The following is a 17,657-nucleotide window of genomic DNA, read 5'->3' on the forward strand; positions in this document are numbered from 1 at the left end:
CCGAGGCGGTTTGCCCTGGCTAGGAAATGGCTTTAGGGGCACCCCCCAATCTTTCCTAAATGGCCACTCATCAAATATACATTTACAGTGGATGTTGGGTTATCAACTCCGAGAGTGGTCCAAATTTGCGACGCGTCTTTCTCTGTGGGTAGAAACATGGGAGATCCTTCTCCTTCCTTGCCCCTGAGGAGAGAGGCTCGTTGAGGCACCTCAATTGTCACCAAAATCAACCAGGAATCAAGCTTGGGATCTGCCTGCTTTGTTATTCAACCAGCTAATAATGAGCGGAAGTTATAAGCTGAACGCATGCATCATGTCATCGCACCGAGGGTTTTAATGGTGACTAAGATGTTTTTTTCGGTCTTCGCTGACTGTTTTGCAAATGCAATTAACAGCCCACTAGGAGGCGCTGTGAGTATGCAACACGAATAGTGGCCATTCAATGAGTTCCATTGATAGAAACGTCCAGTCAATCTGTTTGAGCTATAATTTGCAGTCTGATTATTTTTACTTTATGCAAGAAGTCCTTGAAATACCAGCCTCAGTTTGTCGAGACTGAAGTAATTTGCAGTGAAAATTACTCTCGGCTTAATTGTAATTACTGTAATTAGTATTAAAGCCACTACAGCTACGTACATGGCCTCATAATAGGTTACTTGTTCAGGTCTGTAATTAAGAATTTAAATTGCTCATTTTAAACAAAAATCACTGGTAATCCAACACAGACAAAACTTCCTGAACTGACAAGGAGTAAAAATACTGGGTTGGATTCTCCGCCTCACGACCCGGGAAATGTGTATTGCGATTGGGCGGAGTGCTAACCATTTCGCCACCGTGCCACCCAGACAGTCTGTCTTTTTTAAAAATATAAATTGAGAGTACCCAATTAATTTTTTCCAATTAAGGGGCAATTTAGCGTGACCGATCCCCCTACCCTGCAAATCTTTGGGTTGTGGGGGTGAAACCCACGCAGACACGGGGAGAATGTGCAAACTCCACACCGACAGTGACCCAGGGCCGGGATCGAACCTGGGACCTCGGCGTCGTGAGGCAGCAGGGCTAACCCACCGTGCTACCCTGATGTCTGTCTTTTAAACGCACCCCTTTTTATACTACTCCCAGGCTCCTGGTTGCTCACACTGCTGAGGGCTGCCTGTGTCCTTTAAATGTTCAGAAGGCCTCTGGTCATCCGGGAGCCCACCCAGGCCGCCCTTCTGGCCGCCCTCATACCCCAGCTGTATCATCTAGGGGAAAACTCAATCAGGGGCCCACCAGGTGTTGGCCCTTCTCAGCGGCGCTGCCCCATTGCATATAAATGTTTCTGGAACATACCACTCCATTCACCTGAGGAAGGAGCAGTGCTCCGAAAGCTCGTGTTTGAAACAAACCTGTTGGACTTTAACCTGGTGTTGTCAGACTTCTTACTGTGCTCACCCGAACCAGAGGACACCTGTACCACAGCCTTGAGAACCACCTCCCTGGTTCCCTGCCCCCTCTCGGGTCAGAGGCCTCACCAGTGACCCCCAACCCCGCCGGATCCCCGGTTGTCTCCTCCTAGTGAGACTGGCAGTGCTGACTGCCTCTGCCACCACCTCTCAGGCAGTGTTCAGGACGGCAGGCTTGAGTCTGCATTAGCCCCGGCGAAGACGGTGTCCCTCCACTCCTCACTGACATGGAGCTGTGGGTCCACCTCGGACTTCCCACCTCGCGGGGGGGGGGGGGGGGGGGGGGGCAGGTTTTCTGTGAGATGTCTTGATGGCTTCAGTGGGTGTGTGGTAAGTGGAACGCTTAAAAACCCTCCAGCTACCAGGTTCTTTAGCTCTAACTCTGGCCTTAGTGGTTAGAACGTCTGCTGGGCTGGGAACTGCTCTAAATTTGCGCCGGCAGAGTGCTAGCCCATTAGCATGACCCGAATCACTCCCCAAATAGCGCTCCTAATGGGAACGTGAACTGCACGCAATTCAGTCTCGGCATCAACACTTTGGCGCGATTCTCCGCTGCCCACGACGGGTCGGAGAATAGCGGGAAGGCCTTCCCGACAATTTTCACGGCCTCCTGCTATTCTCCCCCCCTCCGGCCGCCCCCCGACACGAATCGCTGCTCGCCGTTTTTTACGGAGAACAGCGATTCTCCGCAGGCCGATAGGCCGAATACCGCGGAGTTTACGGCCGTTTTCACGGCCGCGATCATACCTGCTTTCAGCGTTCGTGAAAACGGCCGCAAAGTGCCCGTCCCGGGCAACCATGGCACCGATTGGCACGGCCGCACCGATCACGGGCAGCGGGTCCGATACCCGCGCACTATTTGTTCTTCCGCCGCCCCGCAGGATCAGTCCGCGGGGCGGCTGAGGGGCATGACGGCCCGTGCATGCGCGGGTTTGACGCGTCTGCGTGATGACGTCATGCGCGGGTTGGAGCCACCCATCCCGCGCATGCGCGGATTACGTCATTGTGCGCGTCAGCCGCTGTGACTCTTGGCGGGCGGAGTTAGCGACGTTCGCTAACTCCGCGTCACCGTGATTCCCTGGGCCCCGATACTAGCCCCGCCCGGGGGGGAGAATCGGGTCCCGGGACGGAGCTCCGAGGCTGGCGTGAAACACGGCCAGTTTCATGCCAGCCTTCACGGCACGCCGGATTTGCGGAGAATCGCGCCCTTAGTCTCCCAAACGGAGAATCCTGCCCACTGTCTACTGACTCGAAAGAAAATAACCTTTTCAAATTTCAGGGAGAACAAAGAACAAAGAAAAGTACAGCACAGGAACAGGCCCTTCGGCCCTCCAAGCCAGTGCCGACCATGCTGCCCGTCTAAACTAAAATCTTCGACACTTCCTGGGTCCGTATCCTGGGTCTGGAGACAATGGCTCGTGGTAATGTCACAAGACTAGTAATCATAAGGGTCAGGCTAAATGCTCCGGGGAAACGGGTTCAAATAAAATCAGGCATGAAAAGCTACTCTCAGGAATGGTGACCATGAACCTATCTTCGATTGTTGCAAAACCCCATCTGGCTCACGAATGTCCTTTAGGGAAGGAAATCTGCCGTCCTTACCTGGCCTGGCCTACCTGTGACTCCAGACACGTAGTAATGTGAAATAGCCTAGCAAGCCACTCAGTTCAAGGACAGTTAATAATAATCATTATTATTGTCACAAGTCGGCTTACATTAACACTGCAATGCAGTTACTGTGAAAAGCCCCTCGTCGCCACATTCCGGCGCCTGTTCGGGTTCACGGAGGGAGAATTCAGAATGTCCAATTCACCCAACAAGCACGTCTTTCGGGATTTGTGGGAGGAAACCGGAGCGCCCGGAGGAAACCCACGCAGACATGAGGGGGAGAACGTGCAGACTCCGCACAGGCAGTGACCCAAGCCGGGAATCGAACCTGGGACCCTGGTGCTGTGAAGCAACAGTGCAGCAAATCCTTTCCAGCGATGCCCATGATGAAATTACTAAAATACCTTGGCTGTTTAGCACAGGGCTAAGTCGCTGGCTTTGAAAGCACACCAAGCAGGTCAGCAGCACGGTTCGATTCCCGTAACAGCCTCCCCTGGACAGGCGCCGGAATGTGGCGACTAGGGGCTTTTCACAGTAACTTCATTGAAGCCTACTCGTGACAATAAGCTATTTCCATTTTCATTTCCTTTGAGAGATTTTCACCTCGAATGCTCAGTGCATTAATAACTCTTAAATGAACAGGCAAGGGAGCATCAGTATGATTTTCAACCTAAAAGTCACGATTATCTCAACATTTTAGACTCCATGGCCTGAATTTTACGTTCGGGCGGGAACGGATGTTAAACCTGATCCTGCCCGAGATCACGTTGTTGAGGCGATATTACGCTGGCTGGCCAATTAATGGCCATCCAGCATGAAATGCGCTCTATGAAAGGCTGAGCACTGCCGGGGAAAGTGGGAGGAGGGTGGGCGCTAGGAGAAGGGAGCTGGCACTTCCAACGTGCTCTGTTGGGACGGCAGCCGTTGCAGAGTTGTCTGAGGGAGCTGCTGACTTGCTTAAAAAAAGAAATACCAGTGGAAAAACTATGCGACGAGTGTCCGTGTCGTACAGTACACAGACTGTCATGGGAGAAAGGCTTTTGTCTTATCGCATGGCTTCAGTGATGTCATTGTGTGGGTGGAGCTGGGCTGTGGCTCAGTGAGCTGTTTTACTTTCACTTTTGATTTGGCTGCTGTGGACTCGGGCAGGAGAAAGAAGTGTTTTGGCCTGTCTCTCTCTGTTTTCATTTTAAATAATCTGGTCCAGTTAAAAATCACCTCGGTGGTGGTTTTCGATTTAGTTTGCTTTCCGGCAGGGTTTAATCCTGCTGGTGAGACTGGGTCAGAATCTCAGGGAAAGTCAGTCTTATTCAGGTGAGAATGCGGAGTGCTGGGCCACGCCCTTGAAAAGGTGGTTTATGGGATTTTGTTTTTGAATTGGAACAGTTAAGGGGGAATTCATTAAGTGTTATACATAGATTACTGTAGCTGTGTGGGGTCTTTATGTTTGTAATTGATAAAGATTCTGCTGTTAAATCTTACTAAGTTCTTGAGCTTATTTTGATTAAAGTGTCTGGGAAGACTGTTGAATCGCACCTGAAGGGAAGACTTTTGTGCTCATCGTAGCCAAATTCAACAAAAAGTTACAGGACAGGTGACCCATAACAAGACCTTCATCCCCAGACCCACTTGTTAATATTATTTGGGCTTTGACTTGCATCCCACCCCGGACTGAGGTTGCAACTGAAACATAAAGACCGCCTTGCCAATCGGCCCACCCGCCAACCATATAGGCGACGTAACTCCTAGTCAATTGCTGCTTAATTCATTTAAGGGCGGCACGGTGGCGCAGTGGGTTAGCCCTGCAGTCTCACGGCGCTGAGGTCCCAGGTTCGATCCCGGCTCTGGCTCACTGTCCGTGTGGAGTTTGCACGTTCTCCCCGTGTTTGCGTGGGTCTCACCCCCACAACCCAAAGGTGTGCAGGGTAGGTGGATTGGCCAGGCTGAATTGTCCCTTAATTGGGAAAAAATGAATTGGGTACTCTAAATTAATATAATTTTTTAAAAATCATTTAATTCATCCCGAGGTCGTGAAAGTCACTAAATAAATGCAAGTCTTTAAAAATGTATTGTGATGAAATGTTATGCTGGCTGCACTTGTTGTATGCACTTGTTTACTGTGACTCGATGAGCTGCATATATATGTAAACTGTTGCTGGAATAGCCTGCCCCAAAAGTGATTTCCTGATGGCCCACTGGGTAACTTTGTCAGATGTGTGGTGCTAAGCTACAGGATGGAAGGCCCCGGATTCAACACCAGACCAAAAATTGGTCCCGGCGCCCTTGGTCAATGAACGGGAACATTCAGCCACTCCTAATCCCTACGCAGTTAGTGTACGCTGGAATGTGTCAGTTTAGTGAGGACAGGTGTGATGCATGGCATGAACATAGAACATACCGTGCAGAAGGAGGCCATTCGGCCCATCGAGTCTGCACCGATCCACTTAAGCCCGCACTTTCACCCTAACCCAATAACCCCTCCTAACCTTTTTGGACACGAAGGGACAATTTAATGCAGTCAATCCACCTAACCTGCACGTCTTTGGACTGTGGGAGGAAACCGGAGCACCCGGAGGAAACCCACACAGACACGGGGGGGGGGGGGGGGGGGGAGAACGCACAGACAGTGAAGCAGCGGGGAATCAAATCTGGGACCCTGGCGCTGTGAAGCCCCGTGCTAGACCGGGTGCTACCTGTCTTGTTATGCTCTTGACGTAGCATAAACTGCTTCCTTGATGTTCACCCTGACAAAGGAAGGTTCAGACGTGGAGATAACTTCAACACGTTTATTGAACTATTTACAATTCTCCTACTCGGGTCCGCCACTACTGTTAATCCTTCTATAGCTACTCAGACTGACGAACCAGTCTGCTACAATCCATGTGGTGGGTGTGATGTTGAATCAACCCTGTGTCTGTACTCACTGACTGTCTCCACTGGAAAGAGGAAGATCATGTGTGCTGTGTCCTTTATATATGGGTTGGTGTAATGCCCCCCCTGTGGTAGTGTCACCTCTGTGTGTATCGTGAATGCTCATTGGTCGTGTCCTATCTTACTGTCCTATTGGTTGAGTGTCTGTGTGTCATGTCTCTGGTGCTCCCTCTAGTGTCTAGCTAGTCTACGTGTATTTACATTAACCCCTTGTGTATCTACAGTGATGCATATCACCACACTACCGTGCTGCCCAATTGATAAATTTAGGTGAAAAAAAGATATGGTTAAGATTGTGCTGCTGTGGTCCCCTCAGATGCGGGCAGGTTGTTTCCACTGGCGGGTGAAAGCAGAACTAGGGGACATAGCCTCAAAATACGGGGAAGTAGATTTAGGACTGAGTTTAGGAGGAACTTCTTCACCCAAAGGGTTGTGAATCTATGGAATTCCTTGCCCAGTGAAGCAGTTGAGGCTCCTTCATTACATGTTTTTAAGGTAAAGATAGATAGTTTTTTGAAGAATAAAGGGATTAAGGGTTATGGTGTTCGGGCCGGAAAGTGGAGCTGAGTCCACAAAAGATCAGCCATGATCTCATTGAATGGCGGAGCAGGCTCGAGGGGCCAGATGGCCTACTCCTGCTCCTAGTTCTTATGTGACACACTGGAGGGTTCGTGTCCCCACAGGAATTGCACCTCTGCCGGATAATAAGGAAAGAAATGGGAAAACAAGTTTTAAAAGCCAGTTCCACCGTATACGTATGTGTTTGTTACAGGATTGGCCTGCCCAGATATCAGTTACATTCTTCGATCAACCCTGGAGGATGTCTGCTCCGAACGCGGTGAAACCCAGACACTGCTTCTTTTTCTCTTCATTAAATACTGGGATGACTTTCACTTGGAGCTGGTGGACATGGCAGGTACTTTCCCACAGCCGGGTCTATGAGCTTCTTTTAGTTTAGAGTTGTATTTGTATCACTGCCTCGTTGTTTTTTTTAAAATCAGGATTGTTATGGGCCAGGATTTAGAGAACCCCAAAGTATATCATGGAGTTCACCTGACCCAGAAATAGATTTTGGTTATGGGGAACACAAGGACCCACTCTACAGATGTGATGCAACAGAGATCTAAAGTACTTTTAAAACAAAGCAATGTTTATTCTATGATTCCAGTTAACATTTTATAAACACACAGTAAACGTCTTTTTTTTTAATGAACATTTTATTGAGGTATTTTTGGTATAGTAACAACAACAAAATAAACAATATACATGAAACTATAAACATAGTGCAAAAGCCTCTCGTACCCGTCCCACCCTTATTACCCCCTACTCTAACCTAAACTACTCTCCCCCCCCCCCCCCCCCCCCCACTCCGTCTGCTGATGATTAATTTTCCACAAAGATGTCGACAAACGGTTGCTACCTCCGGGTGAACCCTAACAGTGACCCTCTCAAGGTGAACTTAACTTTCTCCATACAAATAAAGCTCGCCAGGTCTTCGACTTTGGGGGCTTTGAGTCCCTCCATGCCAATAGTATCCGTCTCCGGGCTACCAGGGAAGCAGAGGCCACAACATCTGCCTTTTTCTCCTCCTGGATTCCCGGATCTTCCGACACCCCGAAAATCGCCACCACTGGACTCAACGCCACCCTTGTTTTTAAAACCTTGGGCATGACGTCCGCAAACCCCTGTCGAAATCCCCTAAGCTTTGGACATGTCCAAACTCCACACGGACAGTGACCCGAGATCGAACCTGGGACCTCGGCGCAGTGAGGCAGCAGTGCTAACCACTGCGCCACCGTGCTGCCCCCAATTGCCCATTTTTGATATACCCAGTGGCCTTTTGAAATCATTAGCAGGCTTATACTCTGAGAATCCTTCTTATGATCGCAAATTTGTTGATTATTTTCTTTGTATTTGAATGTAAAAAAAAAGGTTATTGACAGTGGAACTCTGGCCTTGATTTTGCAATCATGGTGCCAGGGGCATTCTACTCGGTGTAATGATCATGGAATCTAGAACTCCTTGAAATAGGTGTTTGTGAGAATCTTTCATAGACTTCCTTTGTTGATAGGACAACAGGCCATTGTTGATCATCTGGACCAGATTCTTCATTATAACAAAGATGTTGTGAGGAAATCAATTCAACCGGTGCTTCACCAAGTCCTGGATGACTACCTACGTTTCAAGAAGGTACCAGTGGCTAACTGTAAAGTGCTGAGGAGTTGTGGGTTACGATTATATCCCACGAGTGGGTTAACCTGATACTTTACAAGAAACATGGGTTATAGACCTCATCTTGCAACTCCCAGTCATGCATTCAGTCAGTAGCACATTACAAGTGGACGGCACAGTAGCGCAGTGGTCAGCACTGTTGCTTCACAGCTCCAGGCTCCAGGGTTCGATTCCCGGCTTAGGTCACTGTCTGTGCGGAGTCTGCCGTTCTCCCCGTGTCTGCGAGGGTTTCCTCCGGGTGCTCCGGTTTCCTCCCACGAGTCACGAAAGATGTTAAAAATTACCTTTGATTTTGCCGATGTGATTGGGAACAGGAAGGCGTTTTGCAGTTGGTACAAACCGGTGGTTATTTAACTTTTTTCTCTGTAGAATCAGGGAAGAATTCAGACTGCAACCACTGTCATCTGTGATGCTCTCCAGAGTATATTGTCGATGAGTACAAATCGTGACTTTCGAGCCAAGTCTCTACAGCTCCTGAAGGTACACGGGGGAAGTTCTGTGAAGGCAAACAAATGCATCATTTTAAGCAGCCATAGGGGGTAATAAGACAATAACAAACTGCACCATACCAAATATGAAGGTATCAAAGCTTAATACCATCTTCTGCATAAATAGGGGGCGAGATTCTCCGCACATGCGGAGAATCGTAAAGGCTGCCGTGGGACAGGCCGTGACCCACGGCAGCCTTCACGGCCACTTCCGGGGCAGATTCTCCCCCCCGGGCGGGGCTAGGAGCGTGGCCCCGTGCGTCACGGCGGCGCGGCCTTGACGACAGTCGTCAAGGCCGCACGTCAAGCGTCAACGGCGGCTGACGCGGCCGATGTCGTCAGTCGCGCATGATGTCGTCAGTCGCGCATGCGCAGGTTGGACAACGCCAACCCGCGCATGCGCAGTTAGCGTCTTTCTCCTCAGCCGCCCGGCAAGACGTGGCGGCTTGATCTTGCCAGGCGGTGGAGGGGAAAGAGTGCGTCTGTTTTGGACGCTGGCCCGACGATCGGTGGGCACCGATCGCGGGTCTGTCCCCTCCCGAGCACAGTCGTGGTGCTCCCCTGCCAGTCGGGCCTCTAGACGCCCCAAACGGGCATCTGGCGCCCGTTTCACGACGGCAGCGAGCAGGTGTGTTTGCTGGCGTGTTGAAACGGGCGTGAAGGCCCGGCCGCTCGGCCCATCGGCCTCGGAGAATCGTCGCTCGCCGTAAAAAATGGAGATTCGTGGCGTGGGTCGGGCATGGGGGGGCGGGGAGAATAGCGGGAGGGCATGAAAAATGTCGGGAGGCCCTCCCGCTATTCTCCCACCCGGCGTGGGGGGCGGAGAATCGCGCCCATGATATCTGAGTAGTTTGGAGTACAAAGGCCCTGCTCGGTACAGGACCGAACACACAGACAGGTTCAGTTCCAGACACAGAGCCGATAGACTGCATGAGCTGTCTCTGTTCTGTAACCAATTCTGTCGTCTGGGTCGCCATGATGTGGAGATGCCGGCGTTGGACTGGGGTGAGCACAGTAAGAAGTCTTACAACACCAGGTTAAAGTCCAACAGGTTTGTTTCAAACACGAGCTTTCGGAGCACGGCTCCTTCTTCAGGTGAATGTGAATAGATTCACCTGAAGAAGGAGCCGTGCTCCGAAAGCTCGTGTTTGAAACAAACCTGTTGGACTTTAACCTGGTGTTGTAAGACTTCTTACTGTCGTCTGGGTTGAGTGAGCTGATCTCAATGGGGAGCCAGTGAGGTGCCGACCTATTGCGGTTGCTCCATGCTCCTCCCCTTGCACATTATTCCCACTGCCAACATTGCTCAGAAAATTGAAAACCAAAATGATTCCAGGATGTTGCCGGGTATGGAGGGCATTAGCTATCAGGAGAAGTTGAATAAACTCGGTTTGTTCTCACTGGAACGACGGAGGTTGAGGGGTGACCTGATAGAGGTCTACAAAATTATGAGGGGCATAGACAGAGTGGATAGTCAGAGGCTTTTTCCCAGGGTAGAGGGGTTAATTACTAAGGGGCGTAGGTTTAAGGTGCGAGGGGCAAGGTTTAGAGGAGATGTACGAGGCAAGTTTTTTTACACAGAGGGTAGTGGGTGCCTGGAACTCGCTGCCGGAGGAGGTGGTGGAAGCAGGGGCGATAGTGACATTTAAGGGTCATCTTGACAAATACATGAATAGGATGGGAATAGAGGGATACGGACCCAGGAAGTGGAGAAGATTTTACTTTAGACGGGCAGCATGGTTGGCACAGGCTTGGAGGGCCGAAGGGCCTGTTCCCGTGCTGTACTTTTCTTTCTTCTTTGTGTCATTTATTTTGCTTATTGACTTTCTAGGTTTCAAGCACCCAAGAAATGAGGGCATCTCTTCAGAATACTCTACAAAATGTTGTCCAGAACAGATTTCTCCCGAGCAGAGTCTGTTACACAAAGCGGGTATGTTATTAAATACCTGGAGGGTTGATTAAGACTGAGTGATGCAGAGGATTTGATTTGTTTCCTGGATGTGGTTGATTTCATGATGTGGTAAATTATGTGCGTTTCACGAACCTCAGTGAGCTGGCTGTGATGATATTCTGTGATGATTTATGTACCGTATTAACTGAATGGGGAATGCACGACTCTGAGAAAGCTTCGAACGTTATCTGTACATTTTATTCAATGTTCACAATTTATAACCTTCAGGAGAGAGTGGATGGGGCACCCGTTATTCCCCATGAGATAAATCCTTGATCTTGCTTGGGTCGATACTGTGATTGATGTCAAAGACGTCTAACTGCACAGGATTAATATTGATTGTCCTTTGACTGAAGGTTCATTCAGGAGATGGTGACCGTGTGCAGTCCGGCACTGATTCAGCTACTCCAGGGGCCAGCCAAGAGAATCGATGTGACACGGACCAGGGCCAGAGGATCCATGCTGAGCTTAGCCACTCTGAGTCAGGTACAAGTCTATCGTCGAACGAACCTTCTAATCCACACTATGATCCCACCCCTCCCCTGTGCCATCTTTGTGTCTCTAAATATGTCTGGACTCACTGGGCGAGATATTCCAGTCTCGCATGGCGGGATCCAGGACTGCTCAAGTCTATGGTGTTTTGCCAGCACCGGGGACCCGCCGTGTTTGGGTTTGGATTTTGTTTATTGTCACGTGTACCGAGGTACAGTGAAAAGTATTTTTCTGCGAGCAACTCAACAGACCATTAAGTACATGAAAAGAAAATGAAATAAAAGAAAATACATAATAGGGCAACACAAGGTACACAGTGTAAATACATTGTGTCGTGGGCCAGGGTTTAGAGAACCCCAAAGTGTATCATGGAGTTCACCTGACCTACAACTTTTAATAGATTGTGGTATGGGGAGCACACGGCCCACTCTACAGGTGTGGTACAGCAGAAATGGAAAAGTATTTTTTCAAGCAAAACAATATTTATTCCATAAACTCAAGTTAACCTTTTTAAAACATACAGTGAACATCTTAGCAACCATTAATTCAAATACAACCCCCAAAGAATACAACGCTAAGTAATCCTTAATAACTTCCCAAACAACATCCAGAAGACGGAAGAAACACCTTTTAACAGAAGCACATCAGGTTTACATTCACTACTGAGAACATTTATAATTCTGAATTCACCAAATGATCAAGAGATAGTCTTTTGATGGCAGAGAGATCAACAGTACACCTGCTCTGTCTGGCTTCAGCTCCAACACTGAAAACGAAAGTAAAACACACCCTGCAGCAAAGAGCCGGAAACGAAAGTAAAAAGCTGACAGACAGCCCAGCTCCACCCACACTCTGACATCACTGATAAACACCCATTTGTTAAAGGTACATTTCTTAAACACCAATTTCTTCAAGGTGCTCTCACATGACAATAGACACCGGCCATCGGGTGAAGCATACAGGGTGTAGTGTTAATCAGGTCAGTCCATAAGAGGGTCGTTTAGGAGTCTGGTAACAGCGGGGAAGAAGCTGTTTTTGAATCTGTTCGTGCGTGTTCTCAGACTTCTGTATCTCCTGCCTGATGGAAGAAGTTGGAAGAGTGAGTAAGCTGGGTGGGAGGGGTCTTTGATTATGCTGCCCACTTTCCCCAGGCAGCGGGAGGTGTAGACGGAGTCAATGGATGGGAGGCGGGTTCGTGTGACAGACTGGGCGGTGTTCACGACTCTCTGAAGTTTCTTGCAGTCTGCGGCCGAGCAGTTGCCATACCAGGCTGTGATGCAGCCCGATAGGATGCTTTCTATGGTGCATCTGTAAAAGTTGGTAAGAGTTAAAGTGGACGTGTCAGCTTCAGTGGGACCGGACGATTGCACCAGTGCGAAGGACTTGAAAATCCCGCCCTCTGTTTTAGATCTCCCGTCTGCCTTATGTTTCTCCATCCCTGACCCTCTGCGTGAGCCCAGGCAATTCTGCCATCATCTAAGCCAGTGTTCTTCAAAGTCGGGGATGCGATTCGCGGGCGAGTGTCAGGAGAGTCACGGAGCTGTTGTCCACGGTGCTCCCGATCGCGCAGATCCCCTCGCAGCAGCCGGCTTTTCATAACGCCGGCTGCAAGCGGCCGGGAACATGTCAAAAAAAATAATTTGCCAGCATTGCGCATGCGAAGGTCGCGAAGATGTGCAGAGTAGGTGGATTGGCCACGCTAAATTGCCCCTTAATTGGAAAAAATTAATTGGGTACTCTAAATTTATAAAAGAAAACAATGCTACCCAACTGTGCTACCGTGCCGCCCAACTACACTGTAGGGATTCTATGATCCTATTCCAATTTCCCCTTGGCCAGCCTTCCACCTTTGGCTCAACTAAAACTTAATTGCCAATATGCCACACAAATAGGGTACTGGTGCAAACAGGGGGGACAAGTGACCGTTTTCAAGCCGCAACCACCTAACTACACTAAACAGACACCTATACAATTGTGGTAGTATGACTAGGGGTATTACGGTACCTGGGAGGGTGAGCTGCCATTGGTGCAGAGGGCTCGCTGCCCATTGGCCCAAGTATCGTGTCCTCTGTATTCTCATTGGTCGAGAGGAAGGTAGCTCCGCCTACAAGGCGGGGTATAAGAACCCGTGTTCCCCTGGGCACACTTCTTGCTGATTAAAAACCTTTGCTTCGGACTCTTCCTTCATTTCGTGTCCATTGATTGTGCATCAACAATGAACCTGTGTGGGATATCAGAGCCAGCTTCATTCCAACAAGCAGAGGAGCAGGGATGGACAGTGGAGAGGCGGAAATGAATTAATATTCTGGAGATTTGCTTTCTAATCGTTCGGTAATTTTGTCTCGGGAAATGACATAGTTGAGATAGGTGAGTATAAAATGGAAATGTTAACTGATGTGCTTTGCACTGTTGATGGGAGGCTTGACAAGGAGCTATTGGATTGCAAGTTTTGAACATATATTTTACATATTGCATTTTTCAGACCCTTTGTTCACACTGGTGGATTCAGACGGGCTGGATTGGAGTGCTGATCCTTCACAAGTGACAGCAGAAACCGATTCTCGTTTCGGCAGCTTTGAACGCAGAATAGGCACGAGAAAAAGACAGCCGGAAGCGGATGGAATGAAGCCCGGTACAAATCCCGACAGCAGCCCTTTCAAAAAACCAGTGGATGGATCATACAGCCAGCCAAGGCCGGAAAACATCAGCACGGGCCACATCGCCTCGCTGAAACCAGACGTCCAGGTCCCAATCCCTCCTAGACTAACATCGGAGACAACCGACTCCGTGGGGGCGCAGTGCAGCCCGAAGCAAACAATCAACAGAAAGCCAACTGAAGATCAGGTTTGTGACTGTATCCTAGTTTATTTTCATAGAAATTCTTTTTTTTTTTGACCGACTAAGCGTCTGCTAAACGTGAAAGCCCATCGCCATATTTATGCGACTGGACTGGTGAGCCACTCACGTCGCCTGTCCAAATCCCCTTCAAGCTTCCTTGCATCCCCCTCGCAACTTACATTCCCACCTGGGTTTTGGGCCGTCAGCAAATTTGAAGATATTACATTTGGTCCCTGCATTCAAAATCATGTATGTACATTGTAAAGAGCTGTGGTCACAGCACTGATACCTGCCGGTTTAGCTCGGTGGGCTGGACAGCCGGTTTGTGATGCAGAGCGAGGCCAGCTTCGCAGATTCCCGTACTGGCTGAGGTTATTCATGAAGGACCCCCACCCCGGCCTTCTCAACCTTGCCCCCCGCCTGAGGTGCGGTGACCCCCCGGTTAAATCACCACCAGTCAGCGCTCCCTGTCAAAGGGCAAAACAGCCTATGGCCATTTGGGACAACGGTGGCACGCTAGCACAGAGGTTAGCATTGTGGTTAGCACTGTTGCTTCACAGCTCCAGGGTCCCGGGTTCGATTCCCGGCTTGGGTCACTGTCTGTGCGGAGACTGCACGTCCCCCCCCCCCCCCCCCCCCCCCCCCCCGGTGTCTGCGTGGGTTTCCTCCGGGTGCTCCGGTTTCCTCCCACAGTCCAAAGATGTGCAGAATAGGTTGACTGGCCATGATAAATTGCCCTTAGTGTCCAAAAAGGCTAGGTGGGGTTACGGGAATAGGATCGAGGTGTGGGCTTACGTAGGATGCTCTTTCCAAGGGCTGGCGCAGACACGATGGGCCGAATGGTCTCCTTCTGCATTGTAAATTCTATGGCGACCTTACTTGTAGTATGCCCGGTAGTCACAGCCTAACATCCTGAGAATGATCCGTTTAGTTCTTCTGTCTGTCAATCCATGCCAGTATTTTGCCCCTAATGTGCTCTAATTTTGCTCACAAACCTCCTGTGTGGGACCTTACCAAAAGCTTTCTGACAATCCAAATATACCAGATCCAATGGTTCTTCTTTGCCAATGCTATAAGTAACATCCCCAACACATCTGCAGGGCTCCTGCTGAAATTCAATTGCCTAAACCTGCACACGCTCAGCACATTGAATAGTTACTGCTGATTGTCCAGCTAAGGTCACCCTATCCATTTGGGAATTAGCTTATAATACTAATAAACTTCATTGTCACAAGTAGCTAATGCTACAATGAAGTTACTGTGAAAAGCCCCGAGTCGCCACATTCCGGCGCCTGTTCGGGTACACGGAGGGAGAATTCAGAATGTCCAATTCACCTGACAAGCGCGTCTGTGCTGCTTATTAAACCCACCCGGAGGCAAACACTCTGTACCATCCAGGAACAGGTTTCTGAAAATAATTGCAAAATAGTAGCAAGACCATACGACATAGGAGCAGAATTAGGCCACTTGGCCCATCGAGTCTGCTCCGCCATTCAATCATGGCTGATATTTTTCTCATCCCCATTCTCCTGCCTTCTTCCCATAAACCCTGATCCCCTCATTAATCAAGAACCTCTCTATCTCTGTCTTAAAGACACTCAGTGATTTGGCCTCCACAGCCTTCTGCGGCAAAGAGTTCCACAGATTCACCCCCCTCTGGCTGAAGAAATTCCTCCTCATCTCTGTTTTAAAGGATCGTCCCTTTAGTCTGAGATGGTGTCCTCTGGTTCTAGTTTTTCCTACAAGTGGAAACATCCTCTCCACCTCCACTCTATCCAGGCCTCGCAGTATCTTGTATGTTTCAATAAGATCCCCTCTCACCCATCTAAACTCCAACGAGTACAGGCCCAGAGTCCTCAACCGTTCCTCATACGACAAGTTCTTCATTCCAGGGATCATTCTTGTGAACCTCCTCTGGACCCTTTCCAAGGCCCCAGCACATCCTTCCTTAGATACGGGGCCCAAAACTGCTCACAATACTCCAAATGGGGTCTGACCAGAGCCTGATACAGCCTCAGAAGTACATCCCTGCTCTTGTACTCTAGCCCTCTTGACATGAATGCTCACATTGTATTTGCCTTCATAACTGCTGACTGAACCTGAACATTAACCTTAAGAAGTGAACAAGTTCTCCCAAGTCCCTTTGTGCTTCTGCTTTCCAAAGCATTTCCCCATTTAGAGAATAGTCTATGCCTGGATTCCTCCTTCCAAAGTGCATAACCTCACACTTCTCCACATTGTATTGCATTTGTCACTTCATTGCCCACTCTCCTAGCCTGTCCAAGTCCTTCTGCAGCCCCCTTGCTTCCTCAATACTACCTGTCCCTCTACAGATCTTTGTGTCATCTGCAAACTTAGCAACAGTGACTTCAGTTCCTTCCTCCAGATCATTAATGTATATTGTGAAAAGTTGTGGTCCCAGCACAGACCCCTGAGGCACACCACTAGTCACCGGCTGCCATCCTGAAAAAGACCCCACGTTGCAAGAATACGTGGTTTGAACAGCTAATTGAATGAACACGGTCTAACTATTCACTGTCATCACAAAGGGAGAAAATGTTTTCTGTTAATCACTTGTGCCCAGCATGCGGGCTTCTTTGATAATGATACTAATAATATTTTTGCGTTCTGTTGCATGCAGGAGGAATACGTATGGCTTCGGGAAGTTTCTAACTTGTCTGATTGGACACAGTGATCATCACCAGATCGAGGTGGGCTGGAGGCATCCCTCAGGCCATCAACTCAAATAAGATAGAAACAAATATTAATAACAGCAGGAGGCGAGCAATTGAAAATAGCAAATAAACCTAAGTGGCTTTTACCAATTGTATAATAACGCAAAAGGGTTATTACCCTTAACGAAAATGTATAAAATAAAGTTGTTTCTGTGTAAGAGGAGGTTTTATTTTGCTTTTAGGATCTTGGCTATACTCCCAGGGAGCACAAGGTGACCTGGAGATGATTATTAACCAGTATATCATGTATTCAGAGCAAATTGAACAAATATTGAATCTGAATGCACTTTAAATCACGTGCCTCAGTGGCAACCAGTCTGGATCGTACGGTACAATGATCGTACCTCTTTTTTCATTACTTTTTCTGAGTTACAAAGCCAGGGCTGAGAGTGTGGCCAGGGGCGAATCCTTAATCCAGCTCATGGCCTGCTCCAAAACACAATTCAAATTGAATACAATTCATGGTCCCCACAAGAGATACATACCAGATCTGAGCCAAAAGGCAGAGCAGATACTACACTTGCTCTTCGCCAAAAGGCCGAGAAGCGATCCAATGATCGTACATTTGACGCTACATCATTCGGTTACATAGAAGATTACAGCGCAGTACAGGCCCTTCGGCCCTCGATGTTGCGCCGACCTGTGAAACCCCTCTAAAGCCCATCTACACTATTCCCTTATCGTCCATATGCCTATCCAATGACCATTTGAATGCGTTTAGTGTTGGCGAGTCCACTACTGTTGCAGGCAGGGCATTCCACACCCTTACTACTCTCTGAGTAAAGAACCTACCTCTGACATCTGTCCTATATCTATCTCCCCTCAATTTAAAGCTATGTCCCCTCGTGCTGGACATCACCATCCGAGGAAAAAGTCTCTCACTGTCCACCCTATCTAATCCTCTGATCATTTTGTATGCCTCAATTAAGTCACCTCT

At 48.9% G+C, this 17,657-nt stretch overlaps 1 protein-coding gene across 1 annotated transcript in view; it reads left to right on the forward strand.

Moving 5' to 3' along the window:
• The window catches only part of zgc:195212 (DUF4554 domain-containing protein), a 41,642-nt gene extending 24,764 nt beyond the window's left edge, over positions 1-16,878 (forward strand). The window contains exons 11-17 of the mRNA XM_038787369.1: positions 6,757-6,900; positions 8,056-8,174; positions 8,586-8,696; positions 10,536-10,634; positions 11,012-11,141; positions 13,630-13,991; positions 16,627-16,878. Of these exons, the coding sequence (XP_038643297.1) occupies positions 6,757-6,900; positions 8,056-8,174; positions 8,586-8,696; positions 10,536-10,634; positions 11,012-11,141; positions 13,630-13,991; positions 16,627-16,680 (1,019 nt within the window). The 3' untranslated portion in view covers positions 16,681-16,878. The remainder of the gene's footprint in view (positions 1-6,756; positions 6,901-8,055; positions 8,175-8,585; positions 8,697-10,535; positions 10,635-11,011; positions 11,142-13,629; positions 13,992-16,626) is intronic.
• The last annotated feature ends 779 nt before the right edge of the window (positions 16,879-17,657 follow it).

Source organism: Scyliorhinus canicula, chromosome 31, assembly GCF_902713615.1.
Source record: "Scyliorhinus canicula chromosome 31, sScyCan1.1, whole genome shotgun sequence".
Lineage (NCBI taxonomy): Eukaryota > Metazoa > Chordata > Chondrichthyes > Carcharhiniformes > Scyliorhinidae > Scyliorhinus > Scyliorhinus canicula.